The 22,946-nt window shown below is 40.3% G+C and overlaps 1 protein-coding gene across 13 annotated transcripts in view; it reads left to right on the top strand.

The window, feature by feature from the left end:
• Positions 1 to 6,532: 6,532 nt before the first annotated feature.
• Positions 6,533 to 22,946, top strand: part of SGCZ (sarcoglycan zeta) — a 455,810-nt gene continuing 439,396 nt past the window's right edge. For 4 of the 13 annotated variants that reach the window (XR_009486248.1, XM_059844755.1, XM_059844754.1 and 1 more), the window contains exon 1: positions 7,189 to 7,439. Coding sequence is in view for 5 of the 13 variants with exons in the window: in XM_059844753.1 (XP_059700736.1) it covers positions 7,401 to 7,439 (39 nt within the window). In the remaining 8 variants the exon portion in view is untranslated. Of the gene's footprint in view, positions 7,440 to 22,946 lie in introns of all 13 variants that reach the window. The other 9 variants (XM_059844760.1, XM_059844759.1, XM_059844758.1 and 6 more) reach the window with 6 other exon arrangements.

Below are 22,946 nucleotides of genomic sequence, written 5' to 3'. Positions count from 1 at the left end.
GTATAAAGATTATAACAAGAATGTAAGACAAGAATGTAGTAATTATAGCAATATAATATAAAAATTGTATAGCAAGAAGTTATCTGAGAACTGCACCTAACAAAGCCTTTTTCCATGGGATTTTTCTTATGGTTGACAGACATTGTAACTGAATCAGTCAAAGGCTGCAAGATGAGCTCACCCCTAACTAGACAGCAGAGAATGCAATGAGGAGATAAAGGAACTTGCAAATAAATGGTTTTGTCAGGTTCTTCCCTGTTACATACAAGAGGATCAGAAAGAGGCACCAAGTTTGACTGAGTAGCATCTGCTCTCATGTGTGATTGCTGCATATTTATGCATAAAGCTTCTTACTGTTTTCCTTCAGATTTCTGGATACCTACTTAAGTACTGACTTCACCCTGCAGTTGTCCTTTTAGTGAAGGCATTAGCACAGTCTTTGTTCTGTCCTGTTTCAAGTTGTTTGCTTTTAGGAATAGGTGGATCTTTTTACGACTTCAATTAATGCACTTTGAAGTTGGTCATTACATTCAAAGGTTGCTAATGGGACTCAGAGAAATGTCTGGGCACACATATAAAGGTGCAGCATCTCACACTGCAGAAATGTGATTTACAAACATGTACAGATTGCCAACACACAGCATCCAGGTCTGCTCTAAAATGCTCCAGTTAACACAAAAACGCTGTTATGTTGACATTCAAACTTGTAAAGTAACATGATTTTGTGAAAGTATGCTCCTCACTCAGAAATATTATTAATATTTGTGTATTAAATATTAATGTATACATGTATCTTTGCATGGCACTTTTCAGATATTAAAAAGAAAAGGTCTCTGTCCTCAAGAGCTTACAGTCTAAATACCATTGTTGCAAAAAGCACTTGACTCCTGATGAAACTGAACCTACTCTGCAACTATTTCTTTCCTATGGAAATGTCCAGCTCCTCTAAGCAGTGCTCTGGAATATCAATTTTTTTCCCACATGAAGAGGGAATTTTTTTTTCCTGATTCACAACATTTATTTTCATTATAGCTAAAGGTTTACGGGTTTTTAAACCTAATAATATATTTGCATATTTACTCATTAAAGGGCCCACTTTGCTTGCTAGAGATCAGTGAATAATTTTCCTAGGAAGTTTAGCTTTTCAGGAATCTGTATGCACATGCAAATGGATTATACATAATTAGAACATCTGAACTTATCTAATATGCAGAAATATTGTGCTTTGTTGTTCTGGAAGTGTGAACATTCTTTTTTGAATACCCAAAATGTTGTGCTGAAATTTGGATTATTTTGTGATAATACTTTGTAGAGTCTTTAATTCATAAACTTACACAGATGGATGAATATAAATTCCTTTATCTAATAATTGTGGAAATGGATGCAATATGAAACATGAGTTATTGAATTATATAAAGTCACAGAGTAGGGCATTGGCAGAGCAAAAGCAGTTCTTCTAACTATGTCATCCCTCTGTTGGATTATTCTATGCATAAATTTGATCTCTGGGAGCAATTTGGTAGAAAATGCACCTTTTCGTGAAAAAGATTACCTCATTTTTGTCCTTAGTAGGAAAAAAAAAAAAAAAAATCTAAATGCCATCATCTTACATTTTCTCCAAACACCATATTGCTTATTGTGTGTTAAATAAAGTTCCCTTGTATCAGCTTATAAAAAGGCCTTATGCTGGAGTCTTCTCATGTAACTGTTTAACATGTGAAGTTAGTGGTGGAGGATTTGGAAAATGAGAAAGAAACAGCACAGGGATGCAGAAAAAGGGGAAGAGTTATTTGGATTGGGTGGAATGGTGAGAAAGGCAAGCAAAAAAGTTTTGGGAAGGAAACACCTGACTTTTTCCAGCCTAATTCAAGTAAAACAATTTCATCTCCTATGGCTTTTCTGTTTGATCTAAATATTGCCTTTATTTCTCCATCTTTCCTATTTCCCTTCAGATTTCATTCATACATTTCAAAGTTCTGTAAAGTGTTGTAGTAAGATGAAGGGTGGCCTTAAAAAGTTACATAACCCTCAAGTTATAGAGCAACATATGGTATAATGCTGCCACTATATTCATTTGTATCCATGATCATAATAATTCCAATTCAATGCAAACTCAGACCACCAATCACAATGTATCTTTAAATACACCATTTTTTGATCAATATAAAAGTATTTCTGCAGTGAATGGAAGAATGGGATGAGCTTTAGGCCTTTTTGTTACCCACACATTTATTTGCTCACATGATAATGCTAAACGTAACAACTAATGGAAAACATTCATTTGTTCTCTGCTCTGTTTTACTTATTGTAGTGTTAGAATCATTCTTTACTCTTATCTCTCTTATGCCCCAGGGCATAGCAATGGTTTACAAGCCCCTCTGCAGCCTTTTCTAGGCCAAAGAAAGTTGTTCCTTCTGGCTTGAGATGGGTTCTGAAGCATGGAAGACAGTTTGGTACTTTCAGCCCAATTGTTTTATGTTACTCCAACTACTCTTCCAAGAGGGAACTATAATGTAACATGCATATACCTGTGTTAGCCTGACATCCACTATTTAAAAAAAGAAAAAAAAGTTATATGCTGTAGAATAGCATAAAAAAGCATTTTGAGGTATACAGATTTCCCTTATAACTTGGGAAAAATTTAGTCATTATGTTTAAGTCATGATATTCCTACTCATCTGTTCTCATATTTGATGCTGAATCTATATCCCTAGCCTGAAATTATGGGTTTGTGGGTTTAGCAGTTTTGGTGGGTTTTGGTTTCTTTAAAATGGAAAATACCTATGAAATGTATCAAAAGAGTTGTATTAGGGTTTGAATTAGTTTTCTGTTCTTACTAATAGTACGTTAGGAAAATTGTCCTCTCTGTTTTAAAAGGATGAGAAATGAGAAAGACCAGCACCTGTGGTTTCACTATGAGAGATTCCATAATTTTCCATGGTTTCATATTAATTGCAACTTTTTTAAAATATGTATATGTGTAACTCTGGCTTTGGTTGAACTGTATTTCTATTAAGTTACTGAGTATGTGGTTCTGGATTCAGTCATCTAAGGAGCTCCGGTGCAGTCAGAAGGCAACAGTCACTTCCCAAGATGATTCACATTTTTTTGTAAGAAGTGGTGTTTATCTTCCCACATTGGCTATCTGAGATCTTAAAGCAACCCAGTAAGTTATCTGTACCTAGAGAAGACAAACCCCCATGAGATGATCTTCTAGGCAACCCTGTCTTGGAAAATCCTCTATTTGAGAAAAAGTTTTTCCCAAGGATGAGACAGATGTGCTGATGGGAAGACAAAGCACTCTGTGCCATTTTGTTTGGGACATCATGGTGCTCATCTCTCCACCTCTATAAAGAGAAAGAAATAGTGGTAGTTATTTAGCACTGAAACTACTGTACCTGTTTAGAAAAGTATGAGTCCTTGCTGAAAAGCTATGCTTTCTCACTGCTCCCTGCACAGATTTGAACTGCACTTGCTCAGTGTTTGGATGTCCCATAGGGGGAATTGGCTGCAATCTCTACATTAGCTTGCTAACACCTTATGATTGTAAAAATGCTTTTGCATATTTAGGAAAATATGCCCCTCTGTTGTTTGGATGCAGTCTTAAATGACTGCAGAATTTTATTCTTTTAGGTTGAGGAGGGAACTTTTCCTTATTGGATAAAATGTTGCTCTGATCTGAGCGACCATTGTGAAGTCCTCCATATATTCTCTATCCTGCCCTTATATTTCTGAATCAGCTCTACTAAAAAAATGTACAATGCAAATCAGGAGAAAAAAAGTCTTTTGAGACTAATTAAAAGAAAAAAATGCCAGTCTAGAAGACTAACACCAAAAAATAACTGACACTTAACCTTAACCTAACCTTAACCTAAGTCTAGTTCTCCAAAGTTAAACACTCAGTTTTTAAGGACGCTTATTCTTCAAGGACTCTCCTGCCATACACCCTTTAATTATATCCAGACAACACAATCTTTAATTATATTTGATTTATAATATTTAATTATGCTTACCAGAAATGCTTTCCTTACCAGAAAGACTGGGGGACAGGAAACACATAGGACTAGGCAGTGAATGACATTTTCACAGTGACCTATTAGCAAGAAAAAACCCTAAAAACTAGAAAAATTATCAGACGAATGCATGAATAGAAGTGAAATAGTAGCTAAGGTACTGGGTTTACACAAAATAATGTAATTTCTTTACTAGTCTACCACATGTTGACCTTCTGAATCAAGGGTCAAAGTCACTGCTTGGTGAGTTTGTAGACTGCTGCTTTCTTTGAGTTTTTATTTCCAGACACTCATCTGCACCAGGTTCAGCTGTCATTTTCAGAGCTCAGGTTCTGATCTGCTTAAAGATTTTCTGGTTCCTTTTTGGATCTCGCCTTTGGTTTGGTTACAGTTTTTCCCTACAGGTTTGCAAAATTTTGTGTTGACACGCTGAAAATGGTTCTTAACAGTGCTGAATGAAACAGAAAGCATTCTTTAATGAAAATATTAGTTTTAATCAAAATGATAATTCCACACCATGTGCAACAACTAAGACACATTCATATGCTTGAATAAGGATGATGAAAATGCCAGCCCTCTCTTATGAATTAGAGCCCTGCCACGAGAAAAGAAATGCCTTACAGATTATACATAAGATAAAAAAACTAAGATAACTGAAGGATCCAGAAGTTTGGTATAAAACAAGTTTGGCATGCCTGCCTTAGCATCAATAAACCCGAACTTTTAAAGTCACTCGTTAGGCTATATTAACTATGAGGAGTGAAACATATTTTAAAGTATTATTCAAGGAGCTGTCAAAATCAATTTATTTTGTCTTGTTTACTAAGGAAGTTAGGCTTTTATGAGTGCCTTGTCAATTTTCCTTGTCTCTTCACTGAACTGCTGACTGGAATCAGCCAAATTCAGCAAAGGATTCTCAAATATATCACATTGCCACAGATTTTGTGCCAATATCAAAACAAATTGAGGAGTTATAGATCCAAGAAATTCCATAGTGTAGGAGCAACAAGTCAGCAGAAGATCAAGGTACTGCAGGTCTTTGGCCTTCTGTTTCTATCAAGTTGCATTTTGTGCAGCTACTAGTTGATTTGTTTAGTGCCATGCAAACAGGCATGGATTTAGGGAGAGGCTCAGGAGTCTTCTGGTTACCCAATGACACCAGCCAAGGTACTGTCATGATGTGTACCCTGTTTGGTTTTACACAGTGGGACAGTCCTTTCCTCTACCCATCCTGCTTATTGACACATTTCGAGACTTTGAAGAGTCTTCTGAAAGATCTTCTTTCTCCAGCATGGTCTCTTACAGAGGTCTCTCCAGGTTTCTAATATTTAGGGGGTGGGTGGATATAGTGGTATTTTTCTTTTAGGTGAAAACACTCTTAAATTTATATAGGTCCTACAGCTGCTTTAATATCTCCTTTGGCAGTCTTTTATTTGGACATGAGCATTTTGGTTTACATGGGAATGTAAGACCAAGTGTTCAGTCTTTACAAACTGCAATTCTAGATGAATGATAATAATGATATTAATGTGTTCACAATGAGCATGGAAGCCATGTATAATTTATGCAAAAAAGAGGAATGCCATTTGTCTGCATCTGCCTCACATCTGTAGCTATCCAGAAAATGAGGGCTATATCCAGTTTCAGAAACAGGGCTTCACCCAGGGCTTAAGCTTATACTAACCTTGAAGTGGTGGAAGCTGCAAACAAATCTATATGGAACTGGAAACAGTGTATGCTTTGAGCTATTAAGTTAGCTTACTTAAGTCGAATTATCAGGAGTATTAATCCTAATTAAAGCAGCGCATACAGCAGGGGATAGTACTAGAAAGTGATAATTCTGAACTTGCCATTAATGGAGTTCATAAATAAGGTCCCCAAAAGACTGATAGCAGGAAGCTAAAAATCACAAAAATCTTGTCCAAAACGGCAAGTGACAGATTTATGAAAAAGGATGGTGATAAAATCTTGGCGGGGAGGAATATGAATTTTAAAATATAATTTTGGTTCTCCTTAGAGTGATCTGAGAACTAGAAGACAGTGAATCCTTTGGAAAAGGGGATTAGTAAAAGTAACACCCTGAAAGAGTCTCAGACTTAATCCACGTGCTATCAGAAAGGCTGCTCCATCACAGCTGCAGCCCATCAATGATACACTCAACAGCTGCACAAAACTGCACACTACAAGCCAAAGACTGAGAAGTTCCACACCACCTTATTAATTTAGACACACCTGCAGATAAAAATATATATTTATATGCATTTTTATAGGGAAGGATACATGAATATCACACAAAGCAATTACAAAACAAATACAAAGCAGTACTGGTTTTTAAACTGACCACTGTGTCTGCTGTTCAAACCCCCGGGGACCAGCGAGAGGAGCCCTTGGGATCGTGCGGCAGCGGCCGGGGGAGGCGGAGGGGCCGCGGGGAGCGGGGAGGGCGGCGCTGAGAGCGGAGCTGCTCGGGGAGGAAACGCTGCTGCTCCAGAGCTGGAGAAATCCCCCCGCGCCAGCCGAGAGGAGGGAAGTCAGTCACCTGCCGGTGAAGGACAGTAAAACAGGGACGGAGAGGGAAATCTCTGCCTCTCTCTCCCTTCTCTTCTGCAAGAGATCCACCTCCTGTTTTCCTCCCAACTCTTCCAGCATAACCTTCAAAGAAGACCATACCGTACAGACTTTCTTTTATTATATATATGTGTGTGTGTATATACATTACTGTTATTATTACTATAGACTATCTTTAGCTGCAAAACAATTTTTGAGCCTATGCAGGACTTGGGGGATTTTGTTATCTTGCCAGCGAAATTGTTCATCGCTAATGTCTTGCGCTCACAGGGTGCTAAATTAGCTACCAGACTACTCTGGTAGCATGACGGAGAAAGGCTTTTATCATAGACTGTTCTCTTCAGTTTGAACACATTTGCTTGAAATTTGCTGCATGATGCTGTCCAGGGAAGAAGAATTTTTTCTCGGGATACAGCGATTCGCCGGTTTCTGAGCTTATTGCAGAAGAAAAAAAATAATCTTTAAACTGAGTGGATTTTTTTTTTTTTTTTGCTGTCTCCTTTCATTGCCAGAGGACGCGAATCTCTTTCACCAGGGAAGGATCACCTGTCGCTTTAATCCTTAAGGGAGTTATTTTTTAAAAAAAGTGAAATATTTTATTTATTTATTTATTTATTTAAACCGGTGGAGGCGTGATCGCGGAGAATGAGACTGAGGGGAGCTGCCACGGTTTGGAGGACAAGGCTGAGTTTAGGCTGGAAACTAACAGACTAGATTTCCCCCCTCCTCCCCCTTTTTTATCCCCCCCCCCGCTTTGTTCCTTGTCATTTTTTGGCACAACTTCCGTAGTTTCCAGTCCGCTCCGTTCAGTTTCGCTCTATGGACAGATCAGCTAACCTGGACACGGAGGAGCTCAAGGTAGGCGACCCGCCGGGTGCCGTGGCTGTGGCCGGGGTTGGATCCCCCTGCCCTCACGGCCGCGGGGGCCGCACGGGGCGCTGCGCGGGGCTCCCGCAGCCCGGGCAGGGGGCGCGGAGCCGGGCGCAGCCGCCCCGCGGCGGGGGAAGCGCGGAAGGGCGGCTGCCCCGGCCGAGCGCGGCTCCCCTTCTGCCGGCGCGGCCCGCAGCATGGTCATGGCAGTATTAATAATAATAGTGGTGGTGATGGTACTGCCCGTGTGCTCTCGGCTTTGCATGAGCACTGGGGGCAGTGCCGGGGACAGCTGGGAGGAAGCGGCAACTGACCCGCGCCTTTCCCAGTAGAAGTTGGCTCTGAAGCCATTCTGGCCTGGGCATCTCCTCTTCTTCCTCTTTCTCCTCCCCTCGCCGCCGGGAGCGACGGGGAAACCCTTCCCCACCCCTCCACCCCCCCCTCTCGGCTCGACCCCCGCGCGGCGTCCGGTTCCCGCAGCCGAGCGAAGCTGAGGCAGCGGCAGTGGGATACCGAGCCGCTGGGCCGCGACCCGGGAGCCGCTGGTACAATCAAACTTTGCATTAGGACGGTGTGAGCTGGGAGAATTCTGCTCCCCCCGCGCCCCCCGGCCCAGCTCTGGCTCCCTCCCCGCTGAAGGAGCATGCCTGAGAGCGCTGAGCATGCTCCTTTGCGGAGACAGAGCCTTCCTACACCTGCTGCCAACCCCCCCGGCCCTGAGCGGAATTTGGCTCAAATCATCATCATCTCATCATCATACTAATAAGTTAAATCTCTCTATCAATCTCTACGCGGTAAAGAGGGTGTCTGGCTCAGGAAGGCAGCAGAAAGGGAGCGGGCGCATAGGGCGAGCTCCGCGGGGCCGCTGAGCCGGAGTGAAACGCCGGCCGTGCCGGAGGGGCGGGACACACGTACACCTCGCCGCGGTGGCGGCGGAGGTAGCGCTAAAGAAGCGATGACAGGGGCAGGGGCAGTTTTCCTTCGCCGCCTCATGCACGGCCGTCCGCGGGACACCCCGTCTTGGCACCGGCTTTCCCGGGGCCGCGGAGAAGAGCTCCCCTCTGGGAAGGTAAACTGGCGAGGGCTGAAGTGCTGCTGGGGGCTCCTTTCCTTTTCCTGTAAACCAGATCTGAAAGCACTGAATAAATATATTCATCCCCCCACCAGTCTTGCTCTTAACTCCTACTAATCTCCCCAGGGAAAGGCACCCCAGGACTGCAGCGCTGTTGGAGTATTTGAGGTGACGGAAGCGCAGGAGAGGAAAGCCCATAAAACGATTTGCTTGGGAACCCCTGATCCTCACAGCGCTTCCAGCGCTTCCAGGGCTTCCCCGCCGCGAACGCTGCTTGCCTGGGCTGCCCGGGAGTCCTCTCCCTGCTGCTTCAGCCTTCACAGGATTCACAGGAGACGGCTGTGAATCCTGTGAAATTCACAGCTGCGTGATAGGCAAAAGACGAGTGTTCCGATTAAGGGTGCCAAAGTTTTATTGTACCGGATTATTTTTAAGGGGTCTTTAAAGAAGATATGTTTATGCTACAAGAGGGCAGCACTTCGCATGAATTGTCCGTAAAGCCTGAGGCAGGTCCCGCTGTGAGTAGGGGGATCCAGCCTAGGCTGAAGAGCAGGGGGTTTCCAGTTATCCCGTAGTTATCTGCGCTGCAATTCGGACTCGTGTTGCAGCGTGTACAGGCTGAGCGACTTTGAGCAAGGAAGCAGCTGAGAAGTAAGCATCGGCACTCTTCTGCTCATAATGATGAGAGGAGCCTCCAAAGGAGGCATTTCTGTTAGGGTCTGGGCAGCTCTCTGGGACCAGCCGCTGTGGCAGGATGCACTTCCTGGCTTTCGCGGGTGTTTTATTGATGTGCGGCCGCTGGGAGAGATCCCAGGCGCCGGCAGGACGCGGCCGGAGCGGGAGGCGGCCCCTGCGGCCGGCAGGGGGTGGTGCGGGCCCGGCCGCCACCCCCGCGCCGCCGGAGCTGCTCCCCGCCAGCAGCGATGGGCGTGCCGAGCCGGGGCTCTACACCTCCCTCCGGCGAGCTGGGCTTTCCCCTCCTGGGCTTTCCTCTCCTGGGCTTTTCTCTCAGTGCGAGCCGTCCAGCCACTCTGCCAGCGGCAGAAGTACAAGATGCGGGGCCAAGCTCTTGGGGGTCTAGGAAGTTCCCAGCTGGTGACCTTGCTGCAATTTGGCACAGTAAAGAACGTCTGCCATACTGCTCCAAGTCTTGAAAGCTTTCATCAGCTTCTGGGTAGTTTCAGGAGGGGTGAAGTGCTCCACTCGTTTTCTCCGGGGCCGACACAACTCCTTGGCAGGTCAAAGAGGCAGTCAGGGCACACAGATAGAGGCAGATAGAGGTCCTGAGATGCCGAGGGTACTCTATCCCACACCACATTGCGTGGAGGGCTCATGTCAAGAATGTCAAATATGGTAGCAGCTTGTCGCAGCAGAACTTGCAGAACTAGCAGAAGAATTTTGGAAACAGGCTGGACACTCTCTTCCTTAATACTGGATTTTCTCCACTATGACAAATATATGCCAGTAAGCATAAAAAAATACTGACAACTTCTCTACTAATAGAAAACAAATATCATGTCTCTAAAGAAAATAGTAATAATGGCACTGAAAACATCCACTATGTTATATATAAAGCTTCTGTACACCTCAAATCATTCAAAATTTCTGGTATTTATTGCACTGATTATAGTGAATTCTGAATTGTGTTGATAATAGACATTTTGATAAGTGATTTTGTGAAAAGCTCAACAAGTATCATGTGTGCAACACCTGCTGATGAAGATGGGTGTGCTTTCCCTTACTAGTCTGTGCATAAATCCCTGAAGAAAGTAATCAGTATGGAAAACAGAGAGTGCTCTTCCAGAGGTTTTGAGCTGTTCTGGTTTTCCTTTGATCTGTCTCATCTCTCTCAGATGCATACAAGAACTTCCCTCTGACTTTTTAACTCACAAGCCTGTGGGGTTTTTGTTTTAAAGGAGTAGTAAACAAACTAAATAATTCTGTCATGGTTGCATTGTCGTCTTGGGTTTAGTGTTGTGAAGGGCTTTCTGTTACCTAATGTGTGCGCAAGTATTTACTTACATTTTGAACATACATTAAACTGTGTGGTTGTATGAGTATTATGAATTTTATAGGACTCTGTAGTTTGTATATATTTATAAAAGATGATGAATTAAATTGTTTTGCATTTAGTGTATTTAAAAACTATGTTGAGGTGTCTAATTGCTTGAAATTGAGCATCATTTGCAAGGAAGAGTTAGGAGGCATTTGTGTTTGCTGGATCCTGTTGACTTGTGATTTGCATTAACATTGGATGGATTATTACAGATTTTGTCCTTCACATTTGCTTGTTCATTTGACATATAATTCCTCTAATGTGTATCATGACTGTTCCTCTTATGTTTGTTTAGCAACCACAATTTGTATAGTCTTAGAGGGAGTAAGTATTCCTTGTAGTGTGTAAACGACTGATGCTTCTCTGGAAGAAAGTCGGTTTGTAATTGAATGTATGAAAACAGTGAAATTATTAATATGATGGATTAAAAAACATCCTGGAAGCCATTTATTACTTGAAGGCACTGGTTCAGTGAGAATTCGTCATTACAATCCCAAAATGTTTGATTAATAGTGTGCTTAAGTGTCTTGAATTTGCCACTTTTAATATGCAAAAGAATTAAACACTGTTTCTGAATCATCTGTAAATATTAGCTGATTTTTTTTATTTGGCTCATGAGAGACTATTTGTAGTCTGTTTGCAGTTTTACATTTCCTGGCGATATAAAACTACTGACGTAGCATGAAACTGGTCAGGGAAGAGGTTTTTGTGACAATAGTCTTCCAATGTAATTTATGTAATTTGTAAAATATCTGATAAAGAAATTCAAACAAGGAAACCATAAAAATTTAGGCAAGGGGTACTTTTATGGTCTTAAACATGTAAATCACCTCAGTATTTAAGTTAACAGGAGAACTAATATCCTGAGGAATTCTGTAATTTTTTTATTTATTTATGTTTTAAAAGAAGAAGCCAGAGAAGTTAATGTGCTTGGTGTGGTGTGGGAGGACTTTTGCTGAGTTTAGGTAGGTGGTTTTATTTCTGTTTAAAGTCAGTCACTCCATAATGGAAAGTGTAGTACTCTATAACATTCAACAGCCTCTTATGAAAGTCTGTTTCATTTATTAAAATCTTCTGCTTTGGACATGGTTATATTAATGTGGATATTAAGGGATTTTTCCTTTTAATGCAAAACCTTCTCTCTCCTATCCTTCTTTAGTACCTTCCTTCAAGAAACCTTCATGGTTTACTAGGGTTCTTTCAGCAATACTCAATAAGGACAATTAACCTTTGCATTCACAGTCAAAGCATTCATCCTTTAAACCATTCTTCCTGGAAGGTCAAGCTGAAATGGTTTTAAAGTAATATACATGCAAATTTCTTTTCTCTATGTTCCTATTGTGGGATTTCCTCTCCATCTCTCAATATGTATAAAGACTAGACGTAGTTCAGGAAACTGGAGAGAATTCTATGCATAAAATATAGTTGTTCAGCAGACATAAAAAAAAGGTCAAGACAATGGCAGTGCTCTCACTATACACTTTAGAAATCATTCCTGTACTCTCACTGTAGAGAATCCATATAATCTGTGACCGAGTTTTTTTGACATTGTACATTACAGCTTTGCTAAGCTCAACACTCTTTACAAGGAAAGTACATCAAAATCTGAATGTTTGGGTAAAGGGAAAAAACAACTTTGTCTTCCTGTTTCTCATGGTTTTGGCAAAAAGATTGTTTTTCCTCTGCCAATGTATTTTGCACTTAAAAAAAATAGATGAAAGAGATTTACCTAAAGGTTAGCAATACATTTCTTTCTTCCTGAACTGAAAAAGTTACTGTGTGATTCTACTGTAAGTTGGGTTGTTTCTATAGGTCTGAATGTAATATTTGAAGACAATGTATAACTCATGCTAGAGCCTTTCAAAGATAAATCTGTGATGTGAAGACACATTTGTGAGTCCCAGTCATGCTTTTGTGCTACGTTCCTTAACCTTTTGGAGGTTGATACTGTTTTTCTATCTTCCTGATAAGGCCAGGAGTAAGATTGCTTTACTTAAAGTGTTATGGCAAAAATGTTACAAGAGACATTTCCTGTGAAATCACTTCACCTTGTGGTATTTTATATAAATTTTGTAAGTCCATATCTAACATAGTTGTTCAATGTCCTCTAAAGATACAGCATTCCAAAAGACAAAGATAAGGATTCAAATAGTAATAATACAAAAGGTACTCTGGGTTACGAATAGACGCTTTTCTTACTTTGACATGGAAGTTCCCCATAGGGAAAGTACTGTCATTTTCTTCTCTCCTTCAAAGAAAGCCTGGAGAACACGGCTTAGAAGCTGTACTATTTCCTTTATTTTGAAACACTTTGTACATTTAAAGAGCTTACAGCAATGTTCTTAACGCCCTGTTGTACTTTTGACTGCAGCCATGTATAATGCATTGTAAAGCCAGAATTACTTAGTCCAAGAAGGAAGACACATTTATCTACTAAGCCATCTGATCCGTTGCTAATTCTTAGATATTACAGGTTAACTCTTTGATCCACAACAAAACCCTTCTTTGTGAAGAAAGATATTGTGAGGTTGCTATCCACGAGCACTGGGTTTTGTTCCTTGTCACAGGAAGGAATGACTGTTGGCTAAGCCACAGCAGTGAGAGACACAAAATGTGAGGCTTTATTCTCAGCAGTATTACTGCAGCTAATCACACAAGGCCAGATTTACAGAGGTACTGAGTAAGTCAAAGCAAGCTTCTGGTGTTCAGCAACTTTAATAAAAAAAAGTATTCTTACTGTACCTGCCTTCTTATACCTCTAGCCAACACAATAAGGAGGATTGTGTGATATAAACTGTGTATTTGCAGTTGAAAAGTAATAAACGAGGACAGAGTATCTTTTTCTGCAATTTAAAATTAGCAGTACTTTGTTGAATCACATCAGCAGAAGCACATCAGTGATATGCCTAAAAATTGGTGCCATAAGCAGTAGAAAGCCTCAGCCATAAAAATCTGGCCTTCAGCCATATATCTCTGTTTCAGCAGTTTTATTGAGTTCATGTGGGCAGCATGGTCTGGAATTTATAGGTTCTACCTTCCTTCTCCTACAACTCTTGAACAAATTATGTTAGTAAGCAGAGGCTGCCTCTACTGAAAAATCACATGCCTTCCAGTTTGTATTAAGGTAATAGTGTACATTTAATGGTAGCACATAAATTGAAAGCAGAATTAATTTTGTGCTTTCTAAATGTATTGTTCTTTGTACCATTGTCAGGGTGGAGAGTACAAACTGTTGGATCAGATCCACAAGGGCATTTTTGTTATTTTCCCTCTTCAAGGTGAGGATTGATAATACTTCAGCTTCTCAGTTGTGTAGGTCATCTTCTACACAAAATTGTTCACTAGCTGAGTGGGATTCAAGAAAGGGGCAAAACTTCCTCGCTTCCTGTTGAACACAAGCAGTGCAATTGCCCAGGTATGCTGGGACCTGTAATTGAGAAAGTAATGATGTAAATCACTGAAATTACAGAAAGCATTCTTTCCAAATGAAGTTAATTAGTATTACTGAAGTTTATTATTTCTAGTTAAATCTAATCCACATGCACAAAGCACTCTGTAAAGCTCTGCCTTTTAAGTGAAGACAAGTAAATGAGCTGTGTTGAGGAAGGTTTCATGTTTGCTCAACTTAGGCTTCCATTTAACAAATTTCTAGCATATGTGAAACAAAACTAGAAGTAAAGAATCAATAGAACCTTTGCTACCTTTATAAGCTAGTAAATTTCTGAACATAGATCAACAGATGACAAAGAATGAAAGGCAGTCTAAAACTTCACAAGCTACCTCTAATAAAGGGGAAGAGAGCTAGTTGAATTAAGCCTCAGAATCTGGGTCTTAAGTCAATTTCAGTTTAAAGCCTTACACTGGAAAAGGTGTTAAACCTGAACCCAGAAAGGTGCTTAGCTGCCACACGTCCAGCCCGCCTGCTCTGTGCTGAGGGGTCAGGGCTGGGCAGCCCCCTCTCCACTCTGTCTTTCCTGATTACACTTGAGGCTTGAGCAAAAAACTTGGTTTGGTTGTAGGTAGCTTTGAAAGTAGTGAAGCTATTACTAGGTTCACTATGAGAGTTCCAAGTCCTATTTGCCAGGAACATTTATTATTTCTCTTAGGAGCTGCTGCGGGGAAGGTGCTTACAGTGCAACAGAATCCACGGAGACCCCACTTCATGCACAAGACACGGAGCACTTCAGTTTTCCCTGGTCATGCTGCTTCGGCAGATATTTGCTTGCATGTTTACCATCTGGACTAAGAGGAGTATTTTATGATTTATCCTGCTTTAGTGCCATTGATATCCATCCCCCAGGAATACTGAATTCTCCTGGGGTCCCCAGTGAGGGTGCTCAAAGGTGATTTCTTTGCAAACCTGAGTTTAGCACACAAGAGTGACCCCAATGGTTTTCACAGAGATGCCTGTGTCTTCCTTTTAATGTAATTTTTTTTTTGAGCTTTAATTACATATATCTTAAACAATAAAAAGAGACTCTAACTCTACTTGGAGGGATTGTTTCTGTTCTGAAGGAAAGATAAGCCAGTTTTCTGTATTAAAAGTGATTACTTGGTCATCCCAGTCCTCTGGAACTTTTAAGGATGTGAATTGAATTCCATACAGAAAATTCTGACAAGGTTCTAAGGCTTCAGGAGGTACATAAGGATTCAGTCTGTGCTTTATTTACTTTTTTTTTTTTTTTTTTGGTAATTTGTCTTGGCTAATTCAGGAGTCTCCCTGCTGAGCAGGCTGGCTGTTGTAAATCCCATTCACCACATAATATATGTGTGAGGAAGGAAGTTGAATAATCTATGCCTCAATAAATAGCAGAGAGAATTTCAAAATACATTACAAACAGACTGGAAGTTTTTCCAAGAAGATTACTTAGCCTTAAAGCTGAAACTCATGGCATCAATTATTCCTATAAATAGTTTGAGAATTATCTCTGAATAAGTACAAACTAGGAGACACTCCCTGTAAGAATCTATTCTTACAAAATGACACAAAATCTTAATCCTCTCAGAAGTTCAGAACAATTCAGGCAAAAAAAGCCCCCAAAACCCAAAAAAACCTAAAACTTCCCCCCCAAAAACCACAAAGCAAAACAAACAAACAAAAAAAAAAACCACACAAAAATTTGGATCAAGATCCATCTGTGTTTTTTTTTTAGCTTGAGTCATCACCAACAGAGGGTAAATAACTCTGTAGAAATCACTCAGCTGAGTTACTCCAGTTTACAGAGTTCCTAGTGCATTTACCCTTATTCCTAAACTCTAATACTCTTTGTCAGAACCTCAGTTCCCTCTGAAGGTTCTGACAAGTGCCAGCACACAAGCTTGTGTGTAATTATACATTTTGATACAGCTTGGTAATAATTGTCTTCCCTTTTATTTCTTCTGAAACAATAGGATCAAGTCCTAGCACAACTCTAGTTCTAGCTGTGTCAAGCTTTACAGATGGTTGCAGAAATAGCTGGCAACAAGCTGGTATTGACTGTCACTTTCTGTAGGACTCGAGTTGACATCTACTATTTCAGATACCCATCAGGTTAGAAATACTCTATGTGCCATTTCCCAATGATTCCTGCAGTTCCTGAGCAGATGTGGGATGAATGCAAAAACTGTCCATTGTATAGACTCATCTTCCCACTTAATCTTCATGCAGAGAAAATTATTCTTCTACTTCATCAATGTTTTATTAGATTTTCCTGAAAAAGCTGGCAGAGGAATATAATTCTTCAGAGACTAACAAGTTACTTCAAGTGTGCTGTTTCCCCAGTACTGGCAGTGACATTGTAATTTCTGTAAGTATATCTTGTTTTCAGGAGAGTGAGTTACTTTTTTTAGAATTGATCTCATACCTTTTTTCATTTCTCCCCCAGCCCACTAGGTGCAAGTGAGTATGTGACTGGAAAATGATCTGTTTGTTCAGAAGAGACCTCTCTCTGGTTAACCTCCCTGTTTTGTTCAGTATTATTTTAGATGAGGTAGATAACATTCACTGTTCATGCAAATATGTCATCTACTCAGTCTAGCGAGACCACTTGCACTATTGCTTAATGAAATTATGAGATTGCAAGTAGTCTCGGTGTCTCATGATAGAATTTCCATCATACTGCTGACAGGCATAAAACAGCCTTTGCTGAGGTCCTGTCTATCCTATTGAACTCAGACTTTTGCAAGCCTTGATCAATCAATGAATGTACCTAGTAGGCAGAAAATTGCAGCATGATGAGCCGAGCAGAGAGGGAGCACTAGGGGAGCTGTGCTGAAGCCTATCACTTGATACGTCAAGAGTTATAGATTATATTGAGTAAAATTTATTTTGGTTTTGGGTGTACACTGCTGCATCAGACTACAATGCTGTTATTTTGTAACAGACATGCAGAGCTTGCCAATGCAGTTTTAGAACAGCCAAGTAGAATGTAAAGATTTGAAGGTGAAAGGGATGGCTGAGGGGTGCAATAACAAATGACAGCACAGTGGCGGAGTGCTGAGGTGCTGACACGCTAAATCAAAAGGGCTGTGTAGCTCTCTGAAATGTTGCTGATGCTGATACCTCATGGACATATCTTAACAATTCACATATTATTACTGTATTTTGAAATTTTTAATTCAAAACAGAACCTTGTGTTCTGTGCTAATATTACTATTTAGTAAGTAATGTGTCTGTGGCATATGCAACATTTGAAGCATGTGGAAAAAAAAAGAGTGAAATTTATTTGTTGAGGTGCTAGAAAAATCTAACTACTTACTCAGGTGCAGAGGAGGTGATTGGGCCAGAAAAATCTCAGAACCTATGAAAGCAGATGAAATTGCTATCCCAGTGGAATGTTACCATGGAATTGGTATGCAAAATGTTTTATGGTTTACTTGCAGTTGACAAGGCGTCTTTGAGCATGGACTAATTTATATTTTAAATTGTGTATTTCTTTAGTAATTGATGACAATGTCAAAATATCCTGTTGCATTGATAAGCACTTAATGCGTCTTGTGACTCCTCCCAGATAAACCAGTAGCATGAAGAGGGAAACAGGAGAGATAACTAGATGCCAATCTACTGGAAGAAGCCAGTAGCACCATGTGAGCAAAATGGAGGTGCCTTCCATTGTCCTACCAAAGTCAGTTTGACACAGTTTTGTGCTCTTCTCTCAGCCATGTTTGACTGCCAGCCAGTTGCACAGATTGACTGTGCAGTTTTTCTAGCAGAAATAAATTGCCATAAATTTTAATTTTAGGGGATCCAAACACTTTCAAACAAAACCCAAAATAAAATACAGCTGACTTAGCAGTGATGCTGGCAGTGGCAGCTGGAGCTGGAGCATCTTGAGTTGGATCATCCCTCACAAAGCAGAACGGTTGTAATTGTGTGTTAGGTGCCCATTCTGTGTAGGATATTTTCCAGACTTGTGTATGCTGAGTTGCCACCACTGATATTATTCCAAAATGTGGCCCAATAATCAAGAACCAAGAATTCCCAAGAATGTGCCCCTCATGCCATCATGAGGGCAGATGTTTGTATCACAATACACAAAGTGCCTGCTTGCTGCAGATGGTTATGATAGCAGTTTTATTTCTTGCTTTTAATATTTGCCTTAATTTTTTTTTCTTCTGATCTTATAAACTGAAAATAAATTTTGAAAGCCTCACTATGAAAATACTGTTTTCTAAATGGGGAAATAAAATACTTATTTCCAGTTCAAATAAACCCCACTTCCCCTTACCTTGCAATGATTTGGTGCTCACTCACACGTATTTTTACCCCAGTAACATACAAAGAATTTTTTTTACAAAATGATTATCTGAAAAAGATTTAAATGTAACCTTAGAGCATAAAACATGAAACAAGAAAATAGAGTTAAACTTTTAAACCAGTAAGTTTTATTCTGAACACAGCAATTGCTTCTTGCTGTCAGCAGGAATAAAGTTTACTGCTGTTGGAAACTTGTAAAAAGTCTGGTGTGTTCCTGTAAAATGCCTTGTCAGCTGCAAGCCAACCAGACCACACATTTCACGAACCAAACATCTCCTTATTTTAGTGTCTGTAAGGTTTGTGTTCTAAACACCTGCTCAGAAGCAGTTACAACAATGTGAATCGAACAAAGAGAAGGAAATGTATATTTCTAAATGACAAAGAAATCCTGCTTATTGACCTCCTGAACTGCCTCAGCCAGAATACACAGGATTCAGTTCTTTAGCTCATGGGGAGCCAAGGCCTGCCTATATCCAATGAACTAAGATTAATATGGATGTCTTTGTAATTATTACATCTGATTAAAACTAATCCTTATATCAGTACAAGTTATATCACAAATAAATTTTAATGGCAGATACAATCCCAGCTTTTTATTGAAAAAAAATATGTTCTGTGACCTTTCAAGAGAGTTGAAGACAGAAGAAGGAATAATTATTTGTCTGCTCAATTTGTTCTATTTGAATCTATAACCGGTTAAAATAACTAATGTTTTAAAAATCTACTTTTAAAACCATACCTTTTAAAAGAAAGGTAAAATTGTAATGCACCCCTAATGCAACAGTCTGTATCCATATCAGTTTGATGGGTAGATTGCTTCTATTGGTGCCTTATGAAAAGACAAAACAAATGAAAACCTCAAAGCTGTAAACTTTCACAGTCCAGGGCTAAGGATGAAATAGTAGTGCTGTTTACTGGGATAAATCAGGTGCTACTAACAAAATTTCAATACCAAAGGTTAATAATATCATCATCAGTAGTTCTTGAAAGAGACTTGGCTGCCTAAAGGCAGCCTAATTTTAAACACTGAGACAAGTCAATCAGTATACACCTAAAAATATGCATTGAGGGATGCAGTTGGCATACATTAGAGGCTAGATTTTTCTTTCTAACCTGTGAGATCTTGAATTCTTTTGTTTGCTTATTCTGGAATGTAGGCCCAGGTGCATTACTCTGTAGGATATGGGTCTGCTTGTTGGTGGTTATTGGCTACAGGCAGACTTTTCCAAGGGAAGTACAGGTTATTGAGAAACAGCCGTCTACTCAACATTCCGTGCTTTCTGTCCTAGTGTTACAGCATTTTTCTCACCAGGCTGTTTGTCTGGGGATAGGGGGATGTTGATGATCTGGAAATGTAAATGTCAGCTTGGCCAATGTCCATTGACTGCCTCCTGAGAGGTTAGGAGGTGGGCCCATTTCCCATGTTTACATTTTGCAGCATCAGTACTGATAGCCTGTAGCATTTTAAGTGGCTAAGGGCACAATGGAAAGCAAATTACTGAGATGTCAGTAAAGCTATCTCAGTACTTTTGGGAACACTATCCTGCATCATGACTAAATGGATGTTTCTGATTCTGACCAAATGGCAACAATTTTGTCAAGGCTGTATCAAGGACAAAACAATCCATGGAATTTAGCCTTTTTTTTTAATGTCTTTTATGAGCTCCAGGTCTACTTTTGTGTTTCATGGTGCTAATAGGAACCCATTTTCACTTGGCACTCTTTGTTACACCTTGTGCTTTGAATGTGCTCTGATTAGATTTATTATATGCACATAGGCAGGTAGAAAAGGATATGTTCATGATCACATTCATGAGGGTAAATTACAAAAAGTGTTATTTCCTAGCCATCCATTTTGACTGTCAACCTCAGAAAGAAAATAACTTGTCCTTTTAAGTCACATGGAAGGATATGATTTATGGATGATAGTATAGTTACCCATTGACTCCTGTAAAGAAATACAGCAAACCTGATTTTAGATGTGATTTAGAACATAATGAATACAGGGAAATTACAGTTTTATAAAGGGCATTGGTCTCTAAACTTTTGTGAACAGTTGTTTTGAATGGTTGTCACTAGCTAGGCCAAATAATTATTAATGCAGCAAAATGTCAGTGAAAAAAAAAAAAGTTGGTGACAAAATACCATATCAAAGAATGGTTCAGATTTTAAAGAGCCCTTTTAAAGTAATCTAGTCCAACCCCTTTGCAAAGAGCAAGAATGTCTTCAACTGGACTAAGCTGTTCTGGGCCCCATTGAAACTGACCTTGACTGTTTCCAGGGATGGGGCAACTACCACCTCTCTGGACAATCTGTCCCAATGTTTCACCATCCTCTTTGTAAAAGACTTTTTCCTCATACCTAATCTGAATCTTTATCACTCATCCATCCTTCTTATAAGCCCCCTTTAAATACTGAAAGATGACAATAAGGCTTTTCCAGAGCCTTCTCTTCTCCAGGCTGAACAAACCCAGCTGTCTCAGCCTGTCCTCATCGGAGAGGTGCTCCAGCCCTTTGATAATTTCCATGACTTGCTCCAACATGTCTGTGTCCTTCCTGTGCCAAAAGATGCAGATCTGGATGCAGTGCTCCAGGTGGGGTCTCTTGAGAGGGGAGTAAAGGCCCTGCTGGCCATGCTGCTCCTGATGCAGCCCAGGATGCAGTTGGTACTCTGGGCTGGGAGCACACATGACCAGTCATATCCATGAGATGCCTGTTGTAGGTCTTCCTCCAGTTCTTTTATCTGTGGGTTATGTGTACACACACCTGTGTCACTTCCTGAAGAAGCAGTATGAGATAGGCAGACTCATCTGAAGAAATCATCAAGTGAACCATGCCTCAGCTGTGAAGAGGTTACAGTAAAGAGATGCACCCCTGAGTCAGGGACTGCCTTGTCTGCTTTCTGCCTAAGTCCCTCCACCACTGACGTTTCTTTGGTACAGAAATTGATGGTAAAATTGATATATTGCATCATGTTTTTAAGAAATTTAAAATTTGCTTCTGGGAAAGATTTTTCGTTTCTTCTCTAAAAAGAATTGTGTTTTATCTGCACAATGAAAGGGAATACCATCTTCTGTTTTCCACATACATAAGTGGGAAAATACTTATCTTCAATAGCTCACAGTTGATATGGATAAAGAGGACAAAGCATATACTACAGGCTTTTGATTCTGCTTGTTTTTATTTTCCATTTTTTTTTTTTTTTACCTTATCTCTTCTGATTTAGCTTTTTGGCTCTTCAGTAATTTGCTGAAAAACTTCCCTAAATCCAAAAGATTTTTGCTGGGCAGTCTGATGATTTAAGGTACTATATTAGCTGAAACAAAGTCATTGTTCTCCTTGAATTCTGCTTTCCTTTAAGTATAATAGCTCAGTCCTCTTCTAAGTAGTGTATGTATTAAAAAGTGTCTATATCTACTTATACAGCCATATGTGTGTACAGCTTTTATAGGACTGTATTTTTCACTTACTCTTATTTCAAGTTTTAAAGCTTTTTGCCAATAGTGCTGTAAGAGGTGTGCTATTGTAGTTATAGACTCTTGGGCTCTCATCTGAACACTCATTAATTTCAGTAAAAAGAGGAAATAGTTGCTGAGATTTTCAAGACTGAAAAAGTTGTGCCCTGTACTGTGATATGTTTTTAATAGAAGAAATAGTCATAGAAACAGGTGGGAAACATTTTCCTATGTTATGATCAGTGAGATTGGTACCAGATTTATGCTCATGAACCTTGTTGCTGTCTAGAGGCTTTCTTGTGTACTGCCTCACTGATGGCAGCAGCAGTTCAACCAGCTCATAGTACCAGGGCAGTGTGTGGGTGGAATTACTGCAGCACTGTGTGTGTATGTGACAATGGGCATTTTGTAGCTGAGAGGGAAACAACAAAGACAGTAGTCATCAAGATTCAAAGGTCTTGAAAATAATGGGCAAGGGCACCTCAGTTTTTGGTAACTGCTATAGCCAAGAATCACAGTGAGCATATTTTGATTTAATCTTTTCTCAGCCAGTGTCTTCCTGAAGAGGCAGGAGGCTTGGTTACCAGCCTACCTCCTGCTCTGCAGCATGCCAGGGACAGACTGACCCATGCTCCAGGGGAGGTGTTGGAGGGCAGTTCTGGCTCTGCTGCAGCCATCTCTCTCTGTGCTGCAGTGCTAGTGTTTCTTCAGCTGCCAGTGCTAGGAGACACTTCCCTTCTACATTGTAAAACTAGCTCTGCTGAAAAGACAGTGAGATCTCAGGCCATGTTAGTTTCCCTTATGATATCTGTAAAGAAAGGAAGTTCCTGTTGCTGCATTTCATTTGGCTTGAGTCCCATGAAGCATTTGCTTTCTCAGAAGACTAAGCTTCAGCTCAGCTTCAACTCAGAAGATCAGGCCCAGGCATATATTTTACACCTCGTAAGTAGTTGTAGTGGATGTATGAAAATGTAGGCTAGCTATCAAAATAAGGGGCAGTATTACAGCTTTTGCAGCCATGTAATCAAAAATATGCTTTCCTTTTTTGCAGTCTGTAATAGACCAAAAAGAGATTTTATGTTTCCTTTTCCACCCTCAGTTTCCAGCAAGAAAAACAAGAGCTCTGCTTCAGCAAGTGAATCCACCCATGCTTGTGATACACGTACAGGCTGTGTGT

Source organism: Haemorhous mexicanus, chromosome 4 (genome assembly GCF_027477595.1).
Source record: "Haemorhous mexicanus isolate bHaeMex1 chromosome 4, bHaeMex1.pri, whole genome shotgun sequence".
NCBI classification, from domain to species: domain Eukaryota; kingdom Metazoa; phylum Chordata; class Aves; order Passeriformes; family Fringillidae; genus Haemorhous; species Haemorhous mexicanus.
Note: the sequence above shows the minus strand (reverse complement) of the source record. Positions and strands in the feature narration are given on the sequence as shown.